The sequence below is a fragment of the Nannobrachium achirus genome (genome assembly GCF_963921795.1).
Source record: "Nannobrachium achirus genome assembly, chromosome: 24".
Lineage (NCBI taxonomy): Eukaryota > Metazoa > Chordata > Actinopteri > Myctophiformes > Myctophidae > Nannobrachium > Nannobrachium achirus.
Window position 1 is genome coordinate 31,846,846 of NC_137831.1, and position 24,395 is coordinate 31,871,240.

Sequence of the window (24,395 nt, forward strand, 5' to 3'; positions counted from 1 at the left end):
ATCATCATAGTCTTCGTTTCTTTCATAGATTTACTGATAAGCTGGTCGATGTGCTTTGGCTGGATGCTCTAACAAATGCATTGTTATAGAATTCACCATTCAACATAGAATTCATCATTCTATGTTGACCACAATTGGTAACAAGTCCCCAGGACTTTTTGTGTTTTTCCTTTAGGCTTAATCTTACTGTTTCACGTGCTGTTTACATTTCTGACTAAAGTATTCAATCATGCTATCAAAAGTCAGTTTCAACAGACATGGGGCAGCTGTCATTTACATTTACAAACTTATTAGTGGTCCCAGTCCACTCCTGTTGACAGTCAGCATATTGTTTTATCGTTACCCTTCCTCAAATCGCTCTGTGCATTTTCATGTATGCGCACAACCCCAAAAACATTGCCATCACAACATGCCCCGCACCCAGAAAGATGGAAGGAGGTAGGGCAACCTTCTAGCATGGCTTTCATTTTGGGTGCATTTTGTCATCACACCTTGAGACGCTAAAAACCCTTGAAATGTGGACCAGTTTTCTTTCCCCGCCCAGTGACGTCTCCTCCCTTTGCCCCCACCCTTCTCGTAATCCTGTTACAATGATTACATAATCGTCTAATGATTAATAAAAATTATTTGACATAATCGTAATTATTTTGTCATAATCGTTTCCATGTAAAAAAAAAAAAAGCAAAAAAGCTCACAACATGCCGCGATGCGACATGTTGTGATGCGTTAGTGAGCTTGTAGATCTGCTATTTCCACAATCAATGTTCTTTTTTAAGTATAAAGTTGTCAAATATGTCAGTCATTTCTTTCGATATTTAGGTTTTATGTCATATCTGCCATGCGCAACTTCAAAGCCCACAAGCCAAACAGAAATGTAAATGTCAACAACAAAAACACAATTATTTGAGTGACAATTAATTGTCATGTAAAATGTCATAATGGTGACTGCCATACCTTCTGGTCTCCCATCAGATGGAGAAACATCATTCGGTGTTGGTGAAGATGCTGAGTACAGAGCTGAACGTTGAGCCTTCCGCCCTGCTGGACTTTGAGCTGTGTCTGGCTGACACTCAGCCCGGGGTGAGTCCTCCACCACGACAGTTTTTGATCTCATCCTCCTCCTGATGCCTTTGTGTTGTTCTGTGGTTGTCTGGAGTGTTGTGTGTTTGTGTGGACTCTCAAAAAAGAAACGCAACCACGTGCCTCGATCGCCACATCATTTGATTTTGCCCGTACATTCATTCATACATATGTGTCTAAATGTTTATCTTTTTGTGTTTCGCGATAATATCGTAAATCGACATTATTTTTCATATCGTTCCATCCGTGTGTGTGTGTGTGTGTGCGTGTGCGTGTGCGACCGTGCGTGTGTGTGTGCTGTACCGTATGTGTGTTCATGCCTTATTGTATGTCAAGTTTTGTGCCACATCTTGGACATAAACCCATTTGGGACTGCATGTTTAATTGGGGACATACTTACTGTAGTGTAGAGTCAAGTCATTTGCAGTTTCATACAGTTCAGAGTAAGGTATGTAGCAGTTGGAGTTGGATCGCTTATTGGTTACTCAGGGTAACAGGGTATTGACTGAATCTTAATGCAGTGTCCCCCAAACTCTTGTAAGACCGGCGTGTGCATTTATTTGTTTTGTTTGTATCTATCTGTCTTCATCTGTTCTTTTGGGTAACACTTCTAATCTCTCTCATCTCCAGGCATTAGGGGGCTTGTATGAGGAGTTCATCTATTCTCCTCGTCTGGACAACCTCCACAGTTGCTACTGTGCCCTGCAGGTCCGCCAACCACACACACGCACACACACGTCGTAGAAATAGTCTACTGCACACATTATATCCAATTTAAAATAATTCACAGGCATTGACACTAAGGCTTGCCCACCTGCCCCCGGCAGGTAAATAACATTTTCAGGCAGGTGAAGTTTGCTTTTTTGCTAAGTGCTAATTTGAGAGGGGACTCAACCGTCTATAAACACAATAGGAGATATCTGTCTAAACACCTGAACATGGCCAGCACGCTGTGTCTTCTGGTCTGTGGAATGTAATAAGTGTGAAACCATAGACATATTCAATCATAGCTATGTAGGTAGGTATTTGGATTTGGAGGCATTGAGGTATGACATGTTTTATTGCACAGCCTCAGAAAGTAAAGAAATAAGAGTTAAGTTGAGCGGTAATTAAAACCGTACCCATCATTTATAATGGACAATTTACTTTTCGGGAAGTGGGCATGACCTTCGGGCAAGTAGAATATGACCTGTACTTGCCCAACGGGCAAGTGTCAACCCCCGATTCATATTTCATCAGCGACAGACTTAGGGTATCCATAAAAAGATCGTAACTTTGAAGCTTATCATAACATAATTCTTTGAGAAGTGGTAATTTTTTCCGCTGTTTAATATCTTTTTGGTTGGTTTCCTCCCCCAGGGGTTGTTGGAGTCCTGTGTGGGAGACTCTCTGGCCAGTGACCCCAACATCCGTATGATCACTCTGTATGACAATGAAGAGGTGAGATGTGCTTGCATACAGTAGCCTGGCTCCAGACCCTGAATCACTAGCCACGCCTCAGGGGTTTTCTGACGCTGTCGAAGGCGGGGTTTCTCACCGGCCCGATGAGGATGATGATCCAGTATGAACCACTATGATTCCCACTGTGGCCACGCAGAAAGCGGGTGCACTGAGAGGGCTGTCAGACTGAATAATGGAGTGAAACGAAATGAAAATTCAGTCTGAGTGTCAGGCTAGTGCCTATGTACTGTATAGGGCTGCAACTATCGGTGTCTCCGGTTCAAACCGGATGCAGTACTTTTTAGAGCAGATGCGCACCATGACGAATTTTGATGAAATTAAATCAAAGAAATATCTTGTCAATCTCGTCAGTGGCACACAGAACAAAGAAATATGTCTCGTCATGTTTCAGTCAGTGAGTTAACCTACCTGTGACATCCGTAATCTAAAACGTCAGTCGCCTATGACATAGCTATGATATTTGACTCCTAATTTGGGCAAGGTTTCAGCCCCGATCAGAGCGCCCTTTGACTTGCGCTATAAGATTAATCAAGACGTTTAAAACTTGAAAAATAATTAGCGCAGTTGCATACAGTGGCATGCATTACAGTGGCATGCATACAAAGTTTGGTACAGATCGGTCCGGCAGTTTACAACATTATGTCCAGATAGTCACACAGACGCACAGACTATCTCATACAAAAATGGCTAGACTCTAGACCAGGGGTCTTCAATGTTTTCAGGTCAAGGACCCCTTAGCTGAGAGGGAGATAAAGCAGGCACCTCCCTCTACATATTGTAAAAAATTGTGTTGCAGATGTTCAGAGACTTGACAGTACTGTCATCAGTCTATGTTGAATTTGCCAGACATTTAACCACTTAAATCGTCAATACTTTGTCAATTTGACCTTTCACTCTGTACTTGGTCTGATCTTTTTCTTTTTTTCTTTTTTCTAATCTACACCAAACCTACTTGCCAGAAATAGCCGATCTACAAGCTCTCAACGAGTCATTGAGAGCTTGAAGATCTGTTATGTTTGGCCTAAGTTCTCCTCAGAATAGGGATGCGAGGGTTTGAGTTGTCCATTTAAAATAATTATCCTATCACACAAAGATTTTGCGGCCCCCCCGTATTAACTCTGAGGACCCCCTAGGGGTCCCGGACCCCCTGTTGAAGACCCCTGCTCTAGACAGAGTCGCAGCCACTTGGGCTGCGGCAATGTGGCTCGTTTTGTGTTATTTATGTATAGGTTTTCTTGTGAATGTGTTCACTTCACACATGTGTCCTACTTGTATTTCACGTGTGTGTGTGTGTGTGTGTGTGTGTGTGTGTGTGTGTTGTGGTGTTGACCAGGTGGGTTCAGAGAGCGCCCAGGGGGCTCAGTCCAACCTGACCGAGCTGATTCTGAGCCGTCTGGCGTCCAGTGCCGGCAATCTAACGGCCTTCCAGCAGGCGGCGCCAAAGTCCTTCATGATCAGTGCCGACATGGCCCATGCCCTGCACCCTAACTACCCGTCAGTACATTGTACTCTGTCCACTAGTACTACAGTGGTTCTCAACCTTTTCAGGCCGCAACCCCCAAAATCAGTGGTTCTCAACCTGTGGGGGTCCCCAAATTAATTTTCAACATTGTTTTCAGTAAACAAACTGACATAAAGTGTAAGTGTATGGAGGGTATCTGCACATTTCTAAAGTGACAATTTAAGGACTTAACAATTGTTAATACCTCTAAAACATTAAACATTGGCCAAAATGTCAAATATTAGAGGCAGAAATTGTGAAAATAGCCCATCTACATTTTCACAATAGAACCGTGTTATACAAAATGTAATGTCTCAACTCTTAGTGCTCGTCAGGGTGGGGGGGGAGGGGGAGGGGGTCCCCAGCTAAAACGTGATTCTTTTGGGGTGCACGGCCTGAAAAGGTTGAGAACCACTGCCCACAATAATCAATTTCAAGATGTCTGTTCAGCTAACTTGTGATGAATATGTACAGTACCTTTCTTCTGTAATATTTCACCATATTTTAAACGTAATTTTATGGTCTAAATAATTGCATTCATTTATCCAGTAATCCCAATTCTCTTGTAAAGTGCATGCTTAAAGTACAGTATGGTACAGTACATAGTCCAGTCTGGAATGTAAAATGCTGCTTTGATGATTTTCCACAAACTATTTCTTCCACAGAGAGAAACATGATGAGAATCACAGACCAGCCTTTCACATGGTACAGTAATCCCTTCTTTAACCTCATACTTGCATATCATCACTTTAGGGATGGGACGATGATCGTCGTTATCGTTTATTGTGATAAAAAAACTCAATAATCGTATCGTGGAGATTGAAATTAATCGTGAAACTGTCCTCCGTCATGCACTGGGATCAATTCACCTTTATTTGTCGAGCTGCATATCCGGTACCATTTAAACCCTCTAGAATAGTCAAATGGACCTGGAAATAACGTACTTGATACAGTCTTTTTTTTTCACACTCTACCAATTCTCTTTGCCAAAAAATTGCCGATCTAAAAGCTCACAACGAGGCAAATGTTCCACCCCAGTTTAATGGATATTGGGGATATGTTGATTATTGTGATAATATCGTAAATCATAATGTTTTGGTCACAATAATGGCGACATGAAATTTTCATATCGTCCCATCCATAGTCCAAGACTGTTACCTTTCAGGAAAAAGAAGTTAACCGTTGTCCCATCAGCGGATCAAATGTTTTTATTATTTATTTTTTATTATCTTTGAGTCTGTTCGTCGCCTGGCTTCACTATTTTGGGTCAATTTCAGATTCATGATTTGAAAGTATCAAATATGAAAGTATCAAATAATGAATTTATTAAAAAGATAGCAAGGTTTCTGTCCATCAGTTAAAATGTTTGTATATTGTACTGTATACTGTATGTGTTTATTCTTTTTTATTTTTTAGCTTTTCTTTTTCACGTTTTGAAGGCTACAGTACCTTCTATTGGACTAAGTGTATGGAACAACGCTTGTTATTATTAACACATGCATGTTAATGTTGTAACTGGTGTCACAGGGTCCAGTGATAAAGTTCAATAGCAACCAGCGCTACGCCACCACCGCTGTCACCGCCTCTATTGTCAGAGAGATCGCTGCGCGTGTTAGTGTACCCCTCCAGGTAAGTGTGTGTGTGTGTGTGTGTGTGTGTGTGTGTGTGTGCGTGTGCGTGCCTGAAGATAACCTGCACTATTGTTGGTTGACGAGTGTTTGTGTGTAGTAGGAATGGGACGTTAATCGTGATAAAAGAAAACACTCACAATAATCATATTCTGGAGATTTGAATTTATCGTGAAAGTATCCTCCGCCATGCACTGGGATCAATTCACCTTTTATTTGCAGAGCTGCATATCCCTCTAAAACACTCTATAATTGGTAAAAACGGAACTGCAAGCTGTGAGCTTGTACATCTGCTGTTTATGAATAGCCAATGCTAAAATCTAAAATCACACAGATGCTTTCCTGGTTTAAATGGGTTGTACTGTAGGTACGAATGACAATTCTGGTGTTTGTGTGTGTGTCTCAAATTTGCATTACTATACTTCATATCAATATTTTAGGACAGCGACTTTATGAATGCGATTTTAACAACACCTCACGCTGCGAGGCGTTTTGAGCTTGTAGATTGGCTATTTTCGGCAAGGAGGTTTGGTGTAGAGGGGGAAAAGAGCAGACTAAGTACAGAGTAAAAGGTCAAGTTTATTAGGTAATGACGGCTCAAGTAGTTAAATATCTGAAAACACACATTGACATGAATCCAAAATACGCTGATGATTATGCTGTCAAAAAATAAAACAATGTGGAATCTATAAAAAGGTTGTGGGCTAGGGTTAGGGTTAGCCTAACCCGCTTCATCTCTCTCTCAACTAAGGGGTCCTTGGCCTGAAAACGTTGAAGACCCCTGGTCTAATCCTAACCTTAATCCCAACCTGAATCTTTCCATAAAACACCATTCATCTTGTGAGGACCTGGAAAATGGTCCTGACAAAATGCCTTATTTCTCAAATTTTACTATACTTGTGGGGACGTTTGGCCCTCACATGAGATCACACACATTCACACACCGAGCTTGTGTTGTGTTTGTTCACAGGTGTGGGCTCAACTGCCTCCCTGTCTCTCGCACGCGTGAGTCATCGCTTAGCAGGCAGAGATCTCCTTGGCAACGTGGGAAATGAGAGGGACGTAATCTCGACTTCTTAACCCATTTAGGATTGAGGGAGATTCTAAAAAAACGCCCTCTAAAAGGTTTTCTGAAAAACATAAAACAATATTGATGTCGGGAAGTGTTAATTTTGTCGACTAAAACTAAAAGACTACAAGATTTTGATATTTTGTCGATAAGCCTAGACTAGACTTTTCACTAAGACTAAGACTAATACTATTAATTGTGTTATTCAAAAGACTAAGGCTAAAGGCTGTACAAATTAACACGTATGTAACTGTGCAATGCAATTAAAGCCAAATACATCTTTTATGTATGGTTTATTTTGACCAAGTAACAGGCAGTAGAAGACAACGACTTGTTCAGAGTTACAGTATGTGGTTATATTTAGCCTAAAATACTTAGCCTAAAAGACAAAGACTAAAAGACTAAGACTAAAATAGTTTGATATTTAGTCGACTAAGGCTTGACTAGAATAAAACAATTTCAGAAGACTAAGACAGGACTGAGACTAAATGGTGTGTTATTGAAAAGACTAACACTAAGACTAAATCAAAATTTGCTGAAAAAATGAACACTGTTGTCGGGTGGAAACCGTGTATGTCCAAAACCGTTCGTTTTGTATTTATCATTTTAAAAATGATTTTAAACTAGTGAAAATGGCCGATCTACAAGCAAACAACGCCTCGCACAGCGAGGAGTTGTGTGCTTGTAGATCGGCTGTTTTCACTAGTTTTGTGTGACAGTCTTGTATGACGAAGCAGGGCTTTACTTTACAAAAAAAACATGCAAATGTGAAACTTGGCGATACAAGGTTTCTGCCCGACAGTGACGATATGTTGTTGTATACCGTACACAGCAACAAAAACCCAAAAGGGGTTCCTGTCCTGAAAGTTATAGTTACGAATAGGGGTCCCCGTCCTAAATGGGTTAAAAAGGAGCATCAGATTGAACAGGGGACAGCGACAGAATGCAGAGGAAAGGGGTACAATCATACAGAATCATGCATACATTATCCTTTTCCCGTTTCTGCAGACAAAAGCTCTCTGAATCACCTCTGAGATGCGATAACAGAATGGCACGTTGATGATGCAAACTCCCATTTAAACTCTGCGGCCTCCGGCACCGCTGAGATCAATTAATGTCAACCCATGGCACCAGAGCAGCATTTAAAATCAATCCTAGCATATGACTAATTGTCTGTGATGTTAATTTGACAACCTCGTGCATTTTATATCCACGGAAGATGGTGCTGCTGCTCGACATGCCTTGAGGACAGTACATGCCACATGAATACATGAAACTTTAATATACACAATGTTGCCTAATTGGATACTACTGCACTATGCTGTAGGTCAGGGGTCTTCAACAGGGGGTCCTCAGAGTTACTACAGGGGGTCCTCCAAATATTTGTGTGATAGAAACCTTTTTATTTATTTTTTTATTTTATTTTTTTATTTTTTTTATTGAACCCTATCGTCCTTATTTGTCCATATTCTGAGCCATATTTAGCCAAAAATAGCAGATCTACAAGCTCACACCTCAAGAGCTTTGGATGGGAAAAAGAGCAGACTAAGTACAGTGAAAGGGTGACGTTTATTAAGTATTGACGGTTCAAGTGGTTAAATATCTGAAAACACAAATTCTGTCAAACAATGAAACTAAATGGAATCTATGAAAAGGTTGTGGGGGTCCCTGGCCTGAAAACGTTGAAGACCCCTGCTGTACAGTACCCACTGTAGGTAATACTGAGAACACGGAAACAAAAGGCTCTTGTTTTCCTCACCGCACAAAATTACGCCGTCAGCCACGAGCAACACGAATCGCTTGTGTGTCACGTCAGACTTGAATGCAAATTTAAGTAGAGTTGTCTAGCAGCGTCTCTGGTTCTGAAGTGCTGTAAAGGAGAACAAAATGCATCTGAATCGTTGTTTCATCCGTTCGTTCAATGTGCATGACTGAAGAGCAAATCACATTTTATCACAACGAACGAGAACGGGCAGTTCCATTGTCTTTCCCCAAGGTTAATGAACACCAAACGGTGAGATTTTGAAATAACAGATGTTCGAGCTCACAATGCGTTGCATCGAAAGGTTTCGTACGAAACCATGGTTTTCTTAGTTTAGGAGAAATGCACTCCTCTTGGGTTATCGCGCCTCCTAGCGTGCGATACAGAGCTACACATATGCTCCCGAATGACAAAGTCGGAGGGTATGCCAGTCAAAACGCCCCGCCCCAACCGTGGGCATAAGGCGCGAGACTGGCATGTGTACTTCCTCTTAACAACACCGTTCCTCTGCACGCAACATGCGCGCGAAGGGGCGTTTGAGGAGTGCATTTCTCCTAAACTAAGAAAACCATGGTTTCGTACGAAACCTTTCGTTTTCTGTCATTTACTCGAAATGCACTCCTCTTGGGTCACATAAACCCCCGGAAGCGCACACCCTCAAATTCCGCCCGCTCCGCCTGACAGGAGACCACACCCCCGGCGTGGCCCCTCCCCCACGGAGCCCCGAGCCCACCGGACTCGAGAGCGGAAGAAAGTAGAAAGACCCTGACAGACCGAAATCCGCCTCATGAACTAATAGGCCGACCAGGTCCGCCTCATAAAACCCTGACAGGCTGGAGCCCGCCTATTCACTAATAGGCCCACTAGCAGCCGTTTTATAAGGAAACAGGGTCCCCCCCTTTTACCGAGAGCAAAGGGACTTGGTCTCAGCTATAAAAAAGGGGGAAAAAGTCTTTAACTAGAGGAGGCGGCAACACCCAGGACCGAATGCGCCAAAGAAGATGGAGCCACGTCCAAATGGTAAAAAACCACAAAAGTCGACGGAGTCGACCAGTTAGCCGCCGAACAGATCTCTTGGATCGAGACACCCCTGGCTAGAGCCCAGGAGGTCGACATTCCCCTAGTGTCATGAGCCCTTAGGCCCTCAGGAACCGGGACTTTAGCACAAGTGTAGGCCATCTTTATGGCCTGCACAATCCACCTTGAAAGTGAAGCTTTAGCCACCGCTTTCCGTCTAGGACCACTTTTAAACGTGACAAACAGTTGGTTTGACGCTCTAATAGCCCTCGTCTTCTCACAGTAAATCCTCAAGGATCTTACCGGGCAAAGACAATGTAGACGCCTATCCTCCTCCGAAGAAAACGGAGGAGGATGAAAAGCCACCAACTCGGTTGGCTCATGTATAATCACACGGTTCTTTGGGACAAACGCCAAATGGGGTTTTAGCAGAACCTTCTTGCCATCCTCACAGAATCTCATGCACACCGGGTCCACCGATAACGCATGTAGATCACTGACTCTCTTGGCTGTAGACAAGGCCAACAAAAGACTAGTCTTAAAACTCAAAAGCTTTAAGCTCGCCGCCTCCAGAGGCTCAAACGGTGGACGGCACAGCCCGTCCAACACCACACCCAAATCCCACGATGGGAAAAGGGACCTAGTAACCGGTTTAAGCTGGTGCACACCCGCTAAAAACCGAGCCACCAGACGGTGCCTACCCACCGTCTTACCCTCAAAGCCCACATGGCACGCTGACAGCGCCGCCAAGTAACCTTTAATGGTAGAAAAGGCAAGACCACTTTCTAGCTTTTCCTGAAGGAAATTCACAACAAGCTGGACCGGAGCCTCAAACGCCACCACCGGTGACGTACGCTCCGCACACCAGTCTTCAAAGATCCTCCACCTCTTATCATAAGCCGACCGCGTGGACGAAGCCCTAGCACTTTGAATAGTCTGAACCGCCCCTGGCGTCAGACCCAAAGCGCTCAAAGACTCCCCTTCACGGGCCAAACCTGAAGGTCTAGCTTCGCCGGGTCGGGATGGAAGATCTCCTGCCCTGCCTGCCGTAGCAGATCTCTGATTGGCGGCAGAGGCAACGGGTTGTCGTAAAGGAGGGGAGATATCTCCGACCTCCACACGCCCCACCCCGGAGCCACCAACAATAGTTTGAGGCCGAACCGCCTGACCCTCTCCAAAGTCTGGGGGATCAGTTCCAACGGAGGAAACGCGTATAGCAGTTCCCTCGGCCAGTCGTGAGCCAGAGCATCCAGCCCCAGTGGGGCTGGCCCCGTCGCAGAGAAGAAAAGTGTACACTTCGCGTTCTCTGCTGACGCGAACAAGTCGACTTGAGGCTGACCGAACCTGCTCCAAATCTGTCTCACCACTGCTCCGCTGTTCAGAAGCCCCGGAATGTGCGACGCCTTGATCGACGCCAAACGTGGTTCCCACCACAGCGTCAGATCCCGCGCCAGCTGATTGAGAGCCGGGGAGGAGAGGCCCCCCTGCTTGTTGATATAGCACATGGTCGTCGTGTTGTCTGTCCTGATCAACACGTGACACCCTTCCACGAAAGGCAAAAAATGTTTCAACGCCAGAAACACTGCCTTTAACTCCAGAAAATTGATGTGCCGTTTCTGTAGAGCGGAGTCCCAAACTCCCCTCACCGAACGGCCCTCGTGCGTTGCGCCCCAACCACTGAGGCTGGCGTCCGTTGTGATCACTTTCCGTGACACCACCACGCCCATACTGACCCCCTGGGACAGAAGAGTCACGTCCACCCACGGTCTCAGTGTGTACACACACCCTGGGGACACCTTGACCTTGCGGCGACCTTGTGTCGAGTGGATCTTGAGTGCCAACATCCACTTTTGAAAAGGCCTCATATACAGCCTGCCCAGCCTGAGTAGATGGATAGTTGAGGCCATCAGCCCTGACATAATCATGCAGCGCTTGTACGTGACCACTCTGCCCACGCGAAAAGATTTCGCGCAGGCCACGATCTTGACTAATCGCTCCTGTGAGAGTCGAGCCGTCATATTTATTGAGTCCAGCGAGATCCCCAAAAAGGTGGTCTGCTGGGCTGGTGTTAACATACTCTTTTTGAAGTTTATGTTGAACCCCAGAGAGGTTAACTGCGACATCACCACATTGGTGAGACGTGTCACCTCCTCTCTCGAACTTGCGCTTATTAACCAATCGTCCAGGTACGTCGCAAGTCTGATTCCCTGCTGCCGCAGGGGAGCTATAGCCGCTTGTGTCACTTTGACAAACACGCGGGGAGACAGAGAGAGGCCGAACGGGAGAACAGTGTATTCGTACACTTTCCCCTCGAAACCGAACCTCAGGAATTTTCTGTGTGGGGGGTAAATTCCCACATGCTGGTACGCGTCCTTCAAATCGAGGGACGTCCAATAATCGTTGATTCTGATCGAGCGCAATAGCGCTACGTTCGTCAACATTTTGAAACTGTATTTTACCAGAAAATTGTTGAGGGCTTTTAGGTCCAGAATGGGCCTCAGCCCCCCCCCTTTCTTTGGCACAACGAAATAATGAGAATAAAACCCCAGACCGAGCTGATCTGTGGAAACTTCCCTGATCGCTCCTTTCCCCAATAAAGAGTGAATCTCCTCCCTCAGAATCAAAGCGGCCTGCCCCTTTGCGTGCGTGAATATCACTCTGTCTGACAAGGGAGGCTGGGTTGAGAATTGTAGCCTGTATCCCTGCCTCACGGTGCGAAGCACCCAGGGACACGGCTTGCATGCTTTCCATTGAGTTAAATGCTTTGACAAAGGATTCTGAATGGGAGCTGACGTCAGACCTAACGGAATGTGATTGATAGGAATGCACGGTATGTGCACCCCCGGACACGACACTGACGTCACCGGTAACGCGGAAGTCAAAGGGACTCGAGACTGAGTCACGTGACTTACTACTGAGCGTGACACCGTCTTGCTGTGAAGCGAGGGCCTTACGTTTAATGCCTTTATCACCGGCGACAACACTTTGTTGCACGGTGGGACAGGAGGCAGAGGAGGAGTGTAAAAAGGAACGCATTCTTGTAAACACGTCCTGTCTAAAACCCTGTTTAATACTGCTGTCGCAGCTGGGGCTGGGATAGCTAAACAAGAAAGACCTCTCTGCCACCTTCTTACCTTGACTGGCGCTTTTGCGCCCTCTCGTGTCGGAAGGGAGGAACACTTGTTGTTCCGGCCCTTGAGTTGAGGCTGTGGAACAATTAAACCTTTTATATTGGAAATGCCCCTTAAGGGGGTTTCCTTGAAGGCTGTTTGTGTTTGTGATTGTGGTACTGGGCATGCATATTTTATATATGGATGTCCCCACTGGGGATTCTCCATTGTGTGTGCATTGTGAAAGAAGAGACCTTGTTTCGCAGACACATTCTTTACTGGGGAGAAAACATTTGGCACAGTAACAAAATTCACATTTACATTGGATTCCTCCACCCTGGGTGGCAGGATCAAAAGTGCACTGTGCTTGCGCGCTGGAGAGCCGTCCATGACCCTGTCTCCGTGCGCCGAGGGTGAGAAGGCCCTCTTTCTCAAAGTGTCATTTTCTCGACCCTCTCCCACGCCCCCTCACTGCTGCACTGTATGAAGGGCGAGCTGGTGGGCGCATCTCCTGGTGCTGGGAGCCCTGGTTGCTCTGACTTCTGTTCCTGCTCGTGCCCGAGGAGGAAGACGGAGCTCTAGGAGAACGATGGGGTTTCCCGCCCTGTCGGGGGGGTCCCTGATATCTCTCCCTATTACGGGAAGAGCGTCCTGAGTAACCTGACTGTTCTTTCCCTTTATCAGGTTTACCCAAAACAGCATCCACCACTTCTTTTTGGGCTTTATTGGTGTCGGTGATGACACGGAGGAAGGGTAACGCTCCCTCGAAGAGACTGTTGGGGGCTGTGTCCAGGCCCCTCAGCTCCTCTCGCCTCTCGCTGGCCTTTGGTTCGTCGCCTTGGAAGGGGACTTTCTGCAGCCACCTGAACCTCTCCATGCTGACAGCGACGTCCATCCCCCTGCCAGCCCATTGGATGGCATGGACGTTGCTCACTATTGCCAGCTGTAGCATGGCATCCCATTCAGCATAGGCCTCAGGAGGGAGGCGGTCCTTGTTTTGGAGCAGCATCTCTGCCATGGCTCCATTCATCAGCCCCACCACGTTTAAACTTTTCACAGAGAGCCCTGCAGCTTTATAAACATTTTTTACCATGTTGGAGACCTTGTTTTCGTCCTTGTTCTTGAACTTGGGCACAGGCTCCTGAGTGAAGGGGCATTCCGTGGGTTTAAACTGGGCACAGAAGAATTGATTAGTGGCGACATCCACAGGGGGAAGGCCGCCCACGCCAAACTTGTCCTCATCCGCCAGTGAGGTTGACAGAGCCATCTTCCCGGGCTCTCTGTGTTCTTTCCATGTGGAATGGAGAGCTTCTTTGAGCCCCGGGGTAGCGGGTAGCTTCTGAGAGCGAGGGACTGGTGTCTGTACCTCTCTCTTGCCCGCAAACTTGATCTCCGTAGAGCTCGCAGGGCGAGGCTCCACTGGCATAGTGAGGCCCATCTTGGCCACCGCCAGCTCAACCACTGCCAGCAGGTCCAGTTCTTGTGGGGTGGAATCTGCTGTGGCGCCCACCTTCTCCTTATCCACCGCTGCCTTCTTGGCAGGGGCGATGGGGGGGGCTTCAGTGATGGGGGGGGCTTGGGGTGAGGTGCGAGGGGTGCCGCCATGACGGGGGCTTAGCATCACAATGTCCTCACTTGTCTCCTCTTGAACCAACCCGTCCTCCTCCTCCTCCTCTTCATCTTCCTCCTCTTCTCCTTCCATGGCATCTTCCTCCTCCTCGGAGGTGCCAAACTCGTCCGAGCCGCGAGGCACTTTACGTGGCACGTTCTGTTGGGACGTTAAGAGAGGGGGGAAAGAGGGGGGGGCGGTGACCGTTGGAGTCATCAGGAACGGGTTGGTGGGGTGAGGAGTCCCACTGGTGGCCGCCTCGGCGGCGACCGGAGACAATGGCCCCGCCTGGAGTGGTCCCTGGAGGCTAGCCTGCAGGGCGGCGGAGGCCTGGAGAGGCCCGGTGCTGGTCAAACCAGGACCGGGCGTGAAGGAGAAGCGCGGGGTGGAGCCGAACATGCCGGGTCCACCACTGTGCGCTGTGGTAGAAATAGTGTACATCGGAGCGAAGCTACTGCGGATAGGTTCGCAAACACTAGGAGCCGCCTGGACAAACCTTGCTGCGGTGCTGGAAACAGGCCCGCTTCTTTGTCCTGGCGTGGCGGGGATCTGAGCGCCGTGTTCCATCTGAGCTCCCCGAGCGACGTGGCTTTGTTTGGGCCTTGTAGCGTCCATGTTCATGACCACCAGCAGACGCTGGTGAAGAACGGCCGCGTCCATCGTCGCGCAGAACACGCAGCTGTTTGGGAAGTAGAACCCTTGCCAAGCGTGTTGTAGCTCCAGACAGCCCAGGCAGATGGAATGCGGGTCCTCAGCGGCAATGAAGCGGCTGCACTCCGGATCCCCGCAGCGTCGAGGGAGGGGTGGTGAAAACAGACCCTCGCTAGACATGACGACGGTAAGCTAAGCTAACCTAGGCTAGCCGCTTGTTATCGTTAGCAGCAAACAGCGAAGAACAAAACAGAGAAGAACAGACCAAGTTGAACGAAACCCGTGGGTGATGGTCCTACTCACCGCTAAGGCTAAAGTTGAATTCGAACTGATCTTAGACTGAGTAACTTGAAGAATTAATTATTTGTCGTAGAGTAACATGTGTAGACGTCCGTATCTCATGCGTGCAGAGGAACGGAAGAGGAAGTACACATGCCAGTCTCGCGCCTTATGCCCACGGTTGGGGCGGGGCGTTTTGACTGGCATACCCTCCGACTTTGTCATTCGGGAGCATATGTGTAGCTCTGTATCGCACGCTAGGAGGCGCGATAACCCAAGAGGAGTGCATTTCGAGTAAATGACAGAAAACCCTATGATTTGTGAGAATCTGCTGCTATTTTCAGCTTCAACAATGGCACGCAACAACGTATTAATCAGGCTTTTACCCTCTCCTGGTAAATTAAAGCAGTGGTTCTCAACCTGAGGGTCAATATTATTATAACCAACATACAGTATAAGTGTATTGCGGATATCTGCACATTTCTAAAGTGACAAATTAAGGACCTTTTAGTACAGCTAAAATGACAAATTAAACATTGGCCAAGTTGTCAAATATTAGAGGCAAAAATTGTGAAGATAGCAGATCTACATGCTCACAACGCTTAGCGTTGCGAGGCGTTGTGAGCATGTAGATAGGCTATTTTCAAAATAGAACCATGTTATACAAAATGTAATGCCTCAACTCTTAGTGAGTTGAGGCATGCAACTCCACCCGTGGGGGTGGGGGTGGGGGGTAGCCTGATACTTCAGTCCGCACATCACCACCCCCTGTTGGTGGGTGGTTTGTAGTGTGGACTGAAGCTGCACATATTTTATTTTATTTCGAGCCGCCTGAAGAGCGGGCGCATTGAATGGGCCAATCAGGGTTGTATGCTTGGGGCACATGGTTTGGCTGCTCCGGTCCCAGCCCCCTCCAAACAGAGCTCTTGAGCTCACGTGTGACACGCTCGTGGACTCTGATTGGTGTCCTCTGCCCACGTGAGAGTCTAGTGGACTCTGATTGGTCCGTGAAAACTGTCATGGCGGAGTCAGACTCGACTCGTATTATTTTAATAAACGATGCAATAGTGCCGTTTCACCACGTTTTAATACCATTTTGCACTAACGTAAACATGCAGACATATAATATGTTATGAGAAATAACGTATTTTTGCAATGTCACGCCACGTCGCCGTCGCGTGTGTGTGTGTGTATGTGTGTGTGTGTGTGTGTGTGACGTCAATAGGCTTTAGCCCGCCCACGCCGAAGTAGAATCTCCGTCCGTAATCTCAGACTCTCATCCCGAAGTGAAACGTAGTGTGAGATGTCTGGCGCTCGCAGTCAGGCAAGGTGGGGGGGACCCCAGTTAAAAATGTAATTAATTTGGGGTTCACGGCCTGAAAAGGTTCAGAACCACTGAGTTAAAGCAGACTCGACTTCTCTTTCTCTTTCTCCGTGTCCTGCCAGGATGTGATGGTGCGTAACGACAGCCCGTGCGGGACCACCATCGGCCCCATCCTGGCCGCCCGCCTGGGCATCCCCGTGCTGGACATCGGGGCCCCCCAGCTGTCCATGCACTCCATCAGGGAGATGTGCTGCACCTCCGGCGTGCTGCAGAGCACGCAGCTCTTCAAGGTAAACCCGGGGTCACTAGGGGTGTCGCACCAAATTCTGGGCCCTGGGTACAAGGATTCACTCACATTTTGTGCTTTTAGGGCTGTCACGATTAGGACATTTTACATGACGATTAATTGTCACTCAAATAATTGCGATTAACGATTTAATTGTGTTTTAGTCGTTGACAATTACATTTCTGTTTGGCACGGCATGTGCCAAATAACCTAAATATACAAAGAAATTAAGGACATATTTGACAACGTTACACTTTAAAAAGAACATTGATAGTGGAAATAACCGATCTACAAGCTCACAACGCGTCGCAATGCGACGCGTTGTGAGCTTGTAGATCTGCTATTTCCACTATTTTTTACTTAAAAAGAATATATATGAACATTTTTCAACATGGAAACGATTATGACGATTATGAAAAATAATCACGATTATGTCCAAAAATCACGATTAGACGATTATGTAATAATTGTGACAGCCCTATGTGCTTTAACTATTGAAAAATAGCAGGTATACAATACATTGTAGATCTGCTATTTTTGAAAAGATTGTGAACATTTGTCTTTGAATATTTCGAATCCTTCTAAGGTTCTTTTGGAAAAAAAACTATGTTTCTACGTCAGTGGTGCTCAAACTTTTTCATGTGAAGGACCCCCAAAATGTTCTGTATTTGGCCACGGACCCCATCTCAAAATATTCAGTTCCACAGACGCCCCAGAAGCAAAATTTAAGTTACACATTTTTGCTTCAAAATGCATATATTCAAAGATTTGCACACATTTTCACGACTTTTTAAAAATAGCAGATCTACAAGCTCGCTGCGCTGCACTCGGTGCCGCGTGTGAGCTTGTATATCTGCTATTTCTCAATATCTAAAGTATTTGATAATTAAGGCCCCTCCACCTTGGGCCCTAGTAGTAACTCAGTCCCACTTTCCCCCACTTGTGACGCCATGCGGGTCACTACCCGTGATTGCAGTTTAAACTTTTGCAAATGTTATTCTAGGAGGACATTTCACCCAGTTCAACTAATGTCAGGACAAAAAGAGGACAAGAAGACTTGAAAACTGTTCATAGTTGAAGTTGTTTTGGGTTTTTTATCAGGGTGAAAAAAGTAAAAGACACCATCAACAAAATATCCTGTATGTGTTTTGTTTTTTTCACCAGGGATTCTTTGAGTTGTACCCTACAGTGAGGAGCCTGGTGACTGTGGATTAGAGAAGTGAGGATGCAGCGTCTAATCACCCATGACCTCGGCAAAGGAACAAAATGGACAACTCTTAAAAAGAAGGGAAAAAAAGAATGCGTCATTTACAACAGTTGTTCTTTTTCATGTCAAGGACCCCCAAATTGACACTTTAATCACAGCAACAACACATGTCCATGAGCAAGATGCCTTACTTCCTTTTCGTTGTAGATCATGAGTTATACTTTGTCTCAGTATAGCTGAAGCAGTAGTCACTCTTGCTACAGTACGAATGATTCAACGACAGTCGGCTCAACATTTGCTGTGGCAGTTATTTCTGTCTGAAGCTTGGCTGCCCCATATCAGCTGATGTCACCAAAAACAACGGTTATTGAAGTAACAGATGTCCTGACTCATTCTTTTCTTTCTTTTTTTCTTTGTGCAGGCGTACTTTGTCTCCTTTATACCTCCTTTACTTAATTATTCTCTGACCACCACCATACCAACAGATGATCACCACAAACACATTTTACACTCCTTAAATGCTTAAGCCTAATTAATATACTCCAAAGTACAATGTTGCTGATGCCAAAAAGAACAGATTGTCAAGCTAACAACATCACTTGTGTCTTTAATGGATATTACTGGGGTCCCACTGGTCAAGATTCTGTGATGGCAAAGAAGACGTGTACCGAGTAATATTTTAGTGGCATTGATTGTCTTCAAGGATTGTAAGTTTTAAGTGTCTACCTACAACTGAGAAATTATGTAATGTCGCATAGAGAATGGAACACTTACTAAGCAGCCACCAGTTTTTTTTTAGTACGGCTAACAGTCCATGTAAAGACAGATGCGTTTCTGAAAAGATTTGCTCCAGTAATGCCATGGCTTACTCCAGATTTGTATGTTCATTTTCATTTTGTTCTTTTTGGCAATCTGACCCGGATGTGTGATGGAGTATAAATTAAGCTTTAAGCTGGTCCTTGTGATTTAAGTTTTTGGATCATGCTTTTCGACGGAATTGTTTATAAATTAATTAAATAAAATCTGTTTAATTAAAAGCCACTGGGTCTAGCTTAATTTTATTTTCCCCAATGGTGCAGGAGTTTGGTGCTCAATATGCACAATATATCACTTCTTGCAGTACAAGCGTGCACTCAATTCAAGTAATGACACGGTGATGGACGTTGGAATGCTGCTTGCCAATGTTGGAATGGCTTTTTGGCAGATTGCGATGACACTTTGAGATTATGTACTACTTCTAAGTGCCACGTCATGCCGTGTGAGTGTGACTGCAGCCAGCAAGGAAATCAGATATGAGATGGCTGCTTAGCTTTTCCTCTCCATGTTGCAGTCCAATTCAGGATGGTTCTTCAAAAACATTACAGTCAACTGTGAGACAATGTCTTCCTGTGTAGCCATGGCTTTATCTCCCTATCCCTGATTCCCTGTCTTTGGCCCTCTCTGTCTGTCTCCCCACTCTCTCTCTCTCTCTTCTGTGTCTGCTTGTCTCTCTCTACCTCATTTTCTGTCTCAATCTCTCCCTCCTCCTCCTCCACTCCACCGCCCACTGGTGGAAAGTAACTACATTTACTCAAGTTCTGTACTTAAGTACAGTGTTGAGGTATTTGTACTTTACTTGAGTATTTCCAATGCCCAATATTTTTTACTCCACTACATTTATTTGAAAACTTTGGTTACTTGTTACTTTGTACATTTGGATTATAATCACAAAACATACATTAACCACTTCAGCCTATACCTTTCGACCATTTGAAAATACCAATCTATGCAATGCATTGTGAGCTTGTAGATTTGATATTTTCAAAAGATTTTTATACATTTGCAAACTTCAAATAGGACACTGCCTTTGGCTTTTACTTTCGGTAAGTACATTTTTATACCAATATTTGTGCACTTTTACTCAAGCAAATTTGAGAATTCCTGACTTTGAGGGTCAAAGACGGAATAGAGGGATAGGCAGGGAATATCAGGGATAGAGAGAAGGATGGGAGACATATACAGAGAGTTATCTCTTTGTATCTGTTTGTCTCTCTGCCTCTCTCATTTTCTCTGTCTCTCCATCTCCCTCTCCCTCTCCTCCACTCTACCGCCCCTTACGAACGCTCACACACGAGCTCCCACACCACCACCACCCACCCCGCCGGTGCTGACTTTCCTCACGCTGACACACACGCTCACAGGCTGGGGAGAGATTCCCATCGTAGGCGTGTAGCTCCGTCAGCAGCAGAGTCTTCCCCTGGCTGTACTACTAGTACGAGATGGCTGGCGGCTTGTAAAAAGGAGACATAATATAAAAACGATCGGAGGCATAGCGATCCGTTCGCGTTCTCACGGGGACATCGCCATGAAGTCTCCAACGCGGCTCAGGGGATCAGCAGTCCTTCTCTGGGTGACCATATTGTTGGCACAGCTGGGGACGATGTCTGCCCGATACGGTAAGATGGACCTCAATGGAGACGCAGTTCGTCAAAGTCCAGCTAATGGACTAGTTAGTTAGTGTCCCCGTGAAGCGATGCGTAAAATCTAACCGTTTTGGAAAATAAATTAGGGTTTGAGTTTAGCCTAAGAAATGAGTTTAAAACTATGGTGCACTTACTGCTATTAAGTGAGAAGTCTAATTAACTGATGAGGTACAGTATAGGCTATTTGTTTGTCTTGATCATGCTGGTTGCTTTTAAATTATTTGGACGAGTAGGCTGAATAGTGGAATCTCTGAATTGCATTTTTGCGTCACCATGGCAAATATGGTTTCACCGATGAAATGTCGGTGCATGATGAATCATAACCATGCAACTTCAGCACCCATAATATCACTACAACACTAAAAACGGGATGTTATTAATGTTGTGATATTAACTTATTTATTATATTGTGGTTTCTATAGTCTAGATATTAACAATCGTGTGTGTTGCTCTGGTTTTATAAGCTCTGGAGAAAAGCTTAAATATAATTTATGTACATTTTGAGAGCATGTATTAAGTGAAAGCATCGTACAGCTTGTAATCACATCCTGTGACTTTGTCGCAGCAGTGAGCAATCGTTGTTTTCCCACTTTTTTTCCACAGCGGTGGGAGTCCACACGCACACCACAAGCAATTATCCTGGGTCTTTGCCTTTGCCCATGGGCGTAGTTTTCACTCTTCCCTACACTCAGTGGTGTAAAGTAACTAAGTACATTTACTTAAGTACTTATACTGTATACTTACTGTACAGTTTGAGGTATTTATTTTTACTTATTATTTCCAATTTCCAATACCTTTACTTCTTCTACTCCACTACATCTCAGATCCAAATAGTGTACTTTCACAACATGTATTTGAAAACTTTTGTTACTATTGACTGTGCAGCTATAATATTATAAAACATACATAAACCACTTTAGCCCTATTTTATACCTATAGCTATTTTCAAACATTTACATGTTTACTTGTAATGGAGTATTTCTACATTGCAGTATTGATACTTTTACTTAAGTAAAACATTTGAGTAATTTTTCCACCACTGGAATTAGTAGATTGTCCTACAGCCCTAAGAGGCCCCAACCTTCAAGAATAGATGACTGTAGGGTGTAGGATAATGTATCTGTAGTCTACCTGACTGACTGAGCTAAGCAAACAGGTTCCTGGTAGAGTTTGTCTTAGTTTGTGCACATGACAGGATTTAGTGAGCCATTTTGGCTTTATTGTGGACTGTAGCCACAGTTATAAACCAGGTGGTGGTTGTGGGCATTCAAGGCCATTTCAACATTAAAGGAACATGCACACTGTACATTACAAAAGACTCTTGAAAGCATGAGCTGCGGCTGTTCAGGACCATGGACAGCGCCATGCAACCACCAGTTGAATGGAGCTCGCATGCTTTTGCTTTTATTGAACTGAATTGAGTTGAGAAAGAGATAGAAGAGGCTTTGTTTGCTGATATTCACAGGTTACCCAAGGTCTCCCCTGTCTTTTAGAACGTGTCTGTTGACTCGTAAGTAAAAGCCAACGTGTGAGTGCACCGTCACTGGCTCACTGTTGTGGCTGTTTTCTGAACAGACAGGATATACCCAGCCACATTCCTCGTAGGTTAGTGCGAACGTATATTCTACCACTGAGTGGTATTTGGACAGTTTTCTGATGTTTCTGAACGTGGGCTGTAACATAAGTTAACATACGGTATAAGATGAGCTACACTGGCCTTGATGGCCTTGTTTCGTCACGTCATGACTCACTCCTCCTGACGAGCGTATTCGCACGTCAAACGATGTTGATCGTCTGAGAGATGAGGGTCATATGGCACACCAGCGTCATTAAGACATTTCAGGGAGGGGGAGGAAATAAAAACACACACACACACACACACACACACACACACACACACACACACACACACACACACACACACACAGAGAGAGAGAGACTAGCTGGCTTGTGAGTGAGGGAGTGGGCCTGGCCTGTCATGGATATTATTCTGCCAGTGGAGTTCTATCACTGCATTTATCTGCATCAATATTCTTGCTCAGGGGAGCCGCTTACAAATCTGGAGGCTATGCAATGCCACTCAATGATCAGGCTATAACACTTTCTGTAGGTTTGTTCTTGATGAAGTCTGTCCGTGAAGGACATTTTCTTTCTTTTTCTTTCTTTTTTTACTGTATTATTTTTTACCTTTTTCATAACTACACAGGAATCTCAGACAGGGTGCTTCTCTGGAAATAGGCTACACAACATATAGGCATAAAAGAAACCAGTGCATGTTGCTCTTGCACACACATGAAAACAGCATGCGTGCGTGCGTGCGTCTCATACATACTTCCAGACTTAAAGGTCACATGATACATCCGTTCCCATAAGGTTAAGTGAGTTTTTGTAGCTGGGATTGAATCTAAGTTCTAATTTTGTCTGCTGCAGTCCAGACAATCTGTGCACGAAATTAATGTGATTTGACATGAGAGGCAACATTGGCTGGGCTCCCTAATCTCCTGGGAGCTATTATTATGTATACTTAATTATTTTTATATGGGGTACTGTTTCTCAACTGCTCGTCCATAACTCTGAGAGAGTACAAATATATATATAGAGTGTGTGTGTGTGTGTGTGTGTGTGTGTGTGTGTGTGCGCGCGTGTGCGTGTGTGTGCGTGTGCGTGTGTGTGCGTGCGACGACTTCATCCATTGTTTTTATCTTCTTATAACCAGTCCTCACTAATGCTCATTATAATATGGCAGTATTTTTGTCTACTTGGTCTGTGCTGTGGACAGTTCAGTAACCCACCCACCAGTGACATCATCAATGAGGAATCCCAGTTAATAGAAACTGCAGGCTTGTTCCTGAAAGTTGGCATGCTATAATGAAAGCAATTGTCCTTGCATTAATACAAATACAAATTTAAAAAATGAAATTTTGTTTGGAAAAATAAACCTTCCTATACAGTATGTGTACCATTTTGAGCATTAATGTCATAGTGAGGACCAATTATATGAAAACGGGCGGAGTCCTTCAATTCAGAGCATGTATACATGGAACCAAAATGGACCTGCAAAGGTCTATTTGGTTCTCGTATAAGGGTCCATTTGGTTCCTAATTAATAATGTCTAAATGGGGACCCCCTGGAACCCCCTCATGGACACCCCCGGGCCACACGATGAGAACCAGTAGGTGAAAGCGACCAGCGCCGGCGGGCCCTATAAGCAGACTACGCAGTCTGCGTGAGGCCCCGCCGACCAAAAAGGCCCCCTCCTCTGCAGAAAAGAACTAGTGCTGCACGGTTGATCGTTTTCAAACCAAAATCGAGATGTGAAATCTCGCGATTAGCGAATCGCAAAGGCCGCGGTTTTTCATTTTAATTTTAGAAATCCCTTCATAATTGACTAAGCAATGATCAAATCAAACTGTGGTGACTTTCTTTGCTTCCTAAATGCGCATCACTGCACCGCTGAAAGTGAATGTGATGTTTTGGCACAGACTGGCTCCAACCATAGCCGTTGGAACTAGGGGTGCTGCAGGTGCTCCAGTACCCCTATGGGGAAGTTTTCATTTTTTATTTAAATAAGAAAAGAACAAATCAAACATAGCAAAAATATGTTGCCTGTTGTTGTCGTTTTTTATTTATTCATTTATATATATTGTTTTGGGGGGGAGGCGGAGGATTTAGTGCTATATATATTTACAAATTATATAGCCTACTATAATATGTTTCAGATCATCGCCTTGGCATAGCCTACATCTATGCTTATTTGGGGGTATTTGTCCAGTCCTTAGTTATGTTAGGCTATTTGATGCTACATTGCATGACGATTCTGCAATTTGACCTATTTATATTTTTAAAAAACAGAATTAAACCCATTATAAAATGGATTAAAAAACAATAACAAATATTATAATCGCGCCTGCAGGTTCCTAATTAATAATGTCTAAATGGGGACCCCCTG

At 45.0% G+C, this 24,395-nt stretch overlaps 1 protein-coding gene across 2 annotated transcripts in view; it reads left to right on the forward strand.

Annotated features, from left to right (window-relative positions):
• Positions 1-18,971, forward strand: part of LOC308280047 (aspartyl aminopeptidase-like) — a 29,264-nt gene extending 10,293 nt beyond the window's left edge. For both annotated transcript variants that reach the window (XM_080720305.1, XM_080720306.1), the window contains exons 8-15: positions 973-1,080; positions 1,711-1,788; positions 2,440-2,520; positions 3,875-4,035; positions 4,708-4,747; positions 5,570-5,671; positions 16,614-16,781; positions 17,942-18,971. In XM_080720305.1, the coding sequence (XP_080576431.1) occupies positions 973-1,080; positions 1,711-1,788; positions 2,440-2,520; positions 3,875-4,035; positions 4,708-4,747; positions 5,570-5,671; positions 16,614-16,781; positions 17,942-17,992 (789 nt within the window). In that variant the 3' untranslated portion in view covers positions 17,993-18,971. The remainder of the gene's footprint in view (positions 1-972; positions 1,081-1,710; positions 1,789-2,439; positions 2,521-3,874; positions 4,036-4,707; positions 4,748-5,569; positions 5,672-16,613; positions 16,782-17,941) is intronic.
• The last annotated feature ends 5,424 nt before the right edge of the window (positions 18,972-24,395 follow it).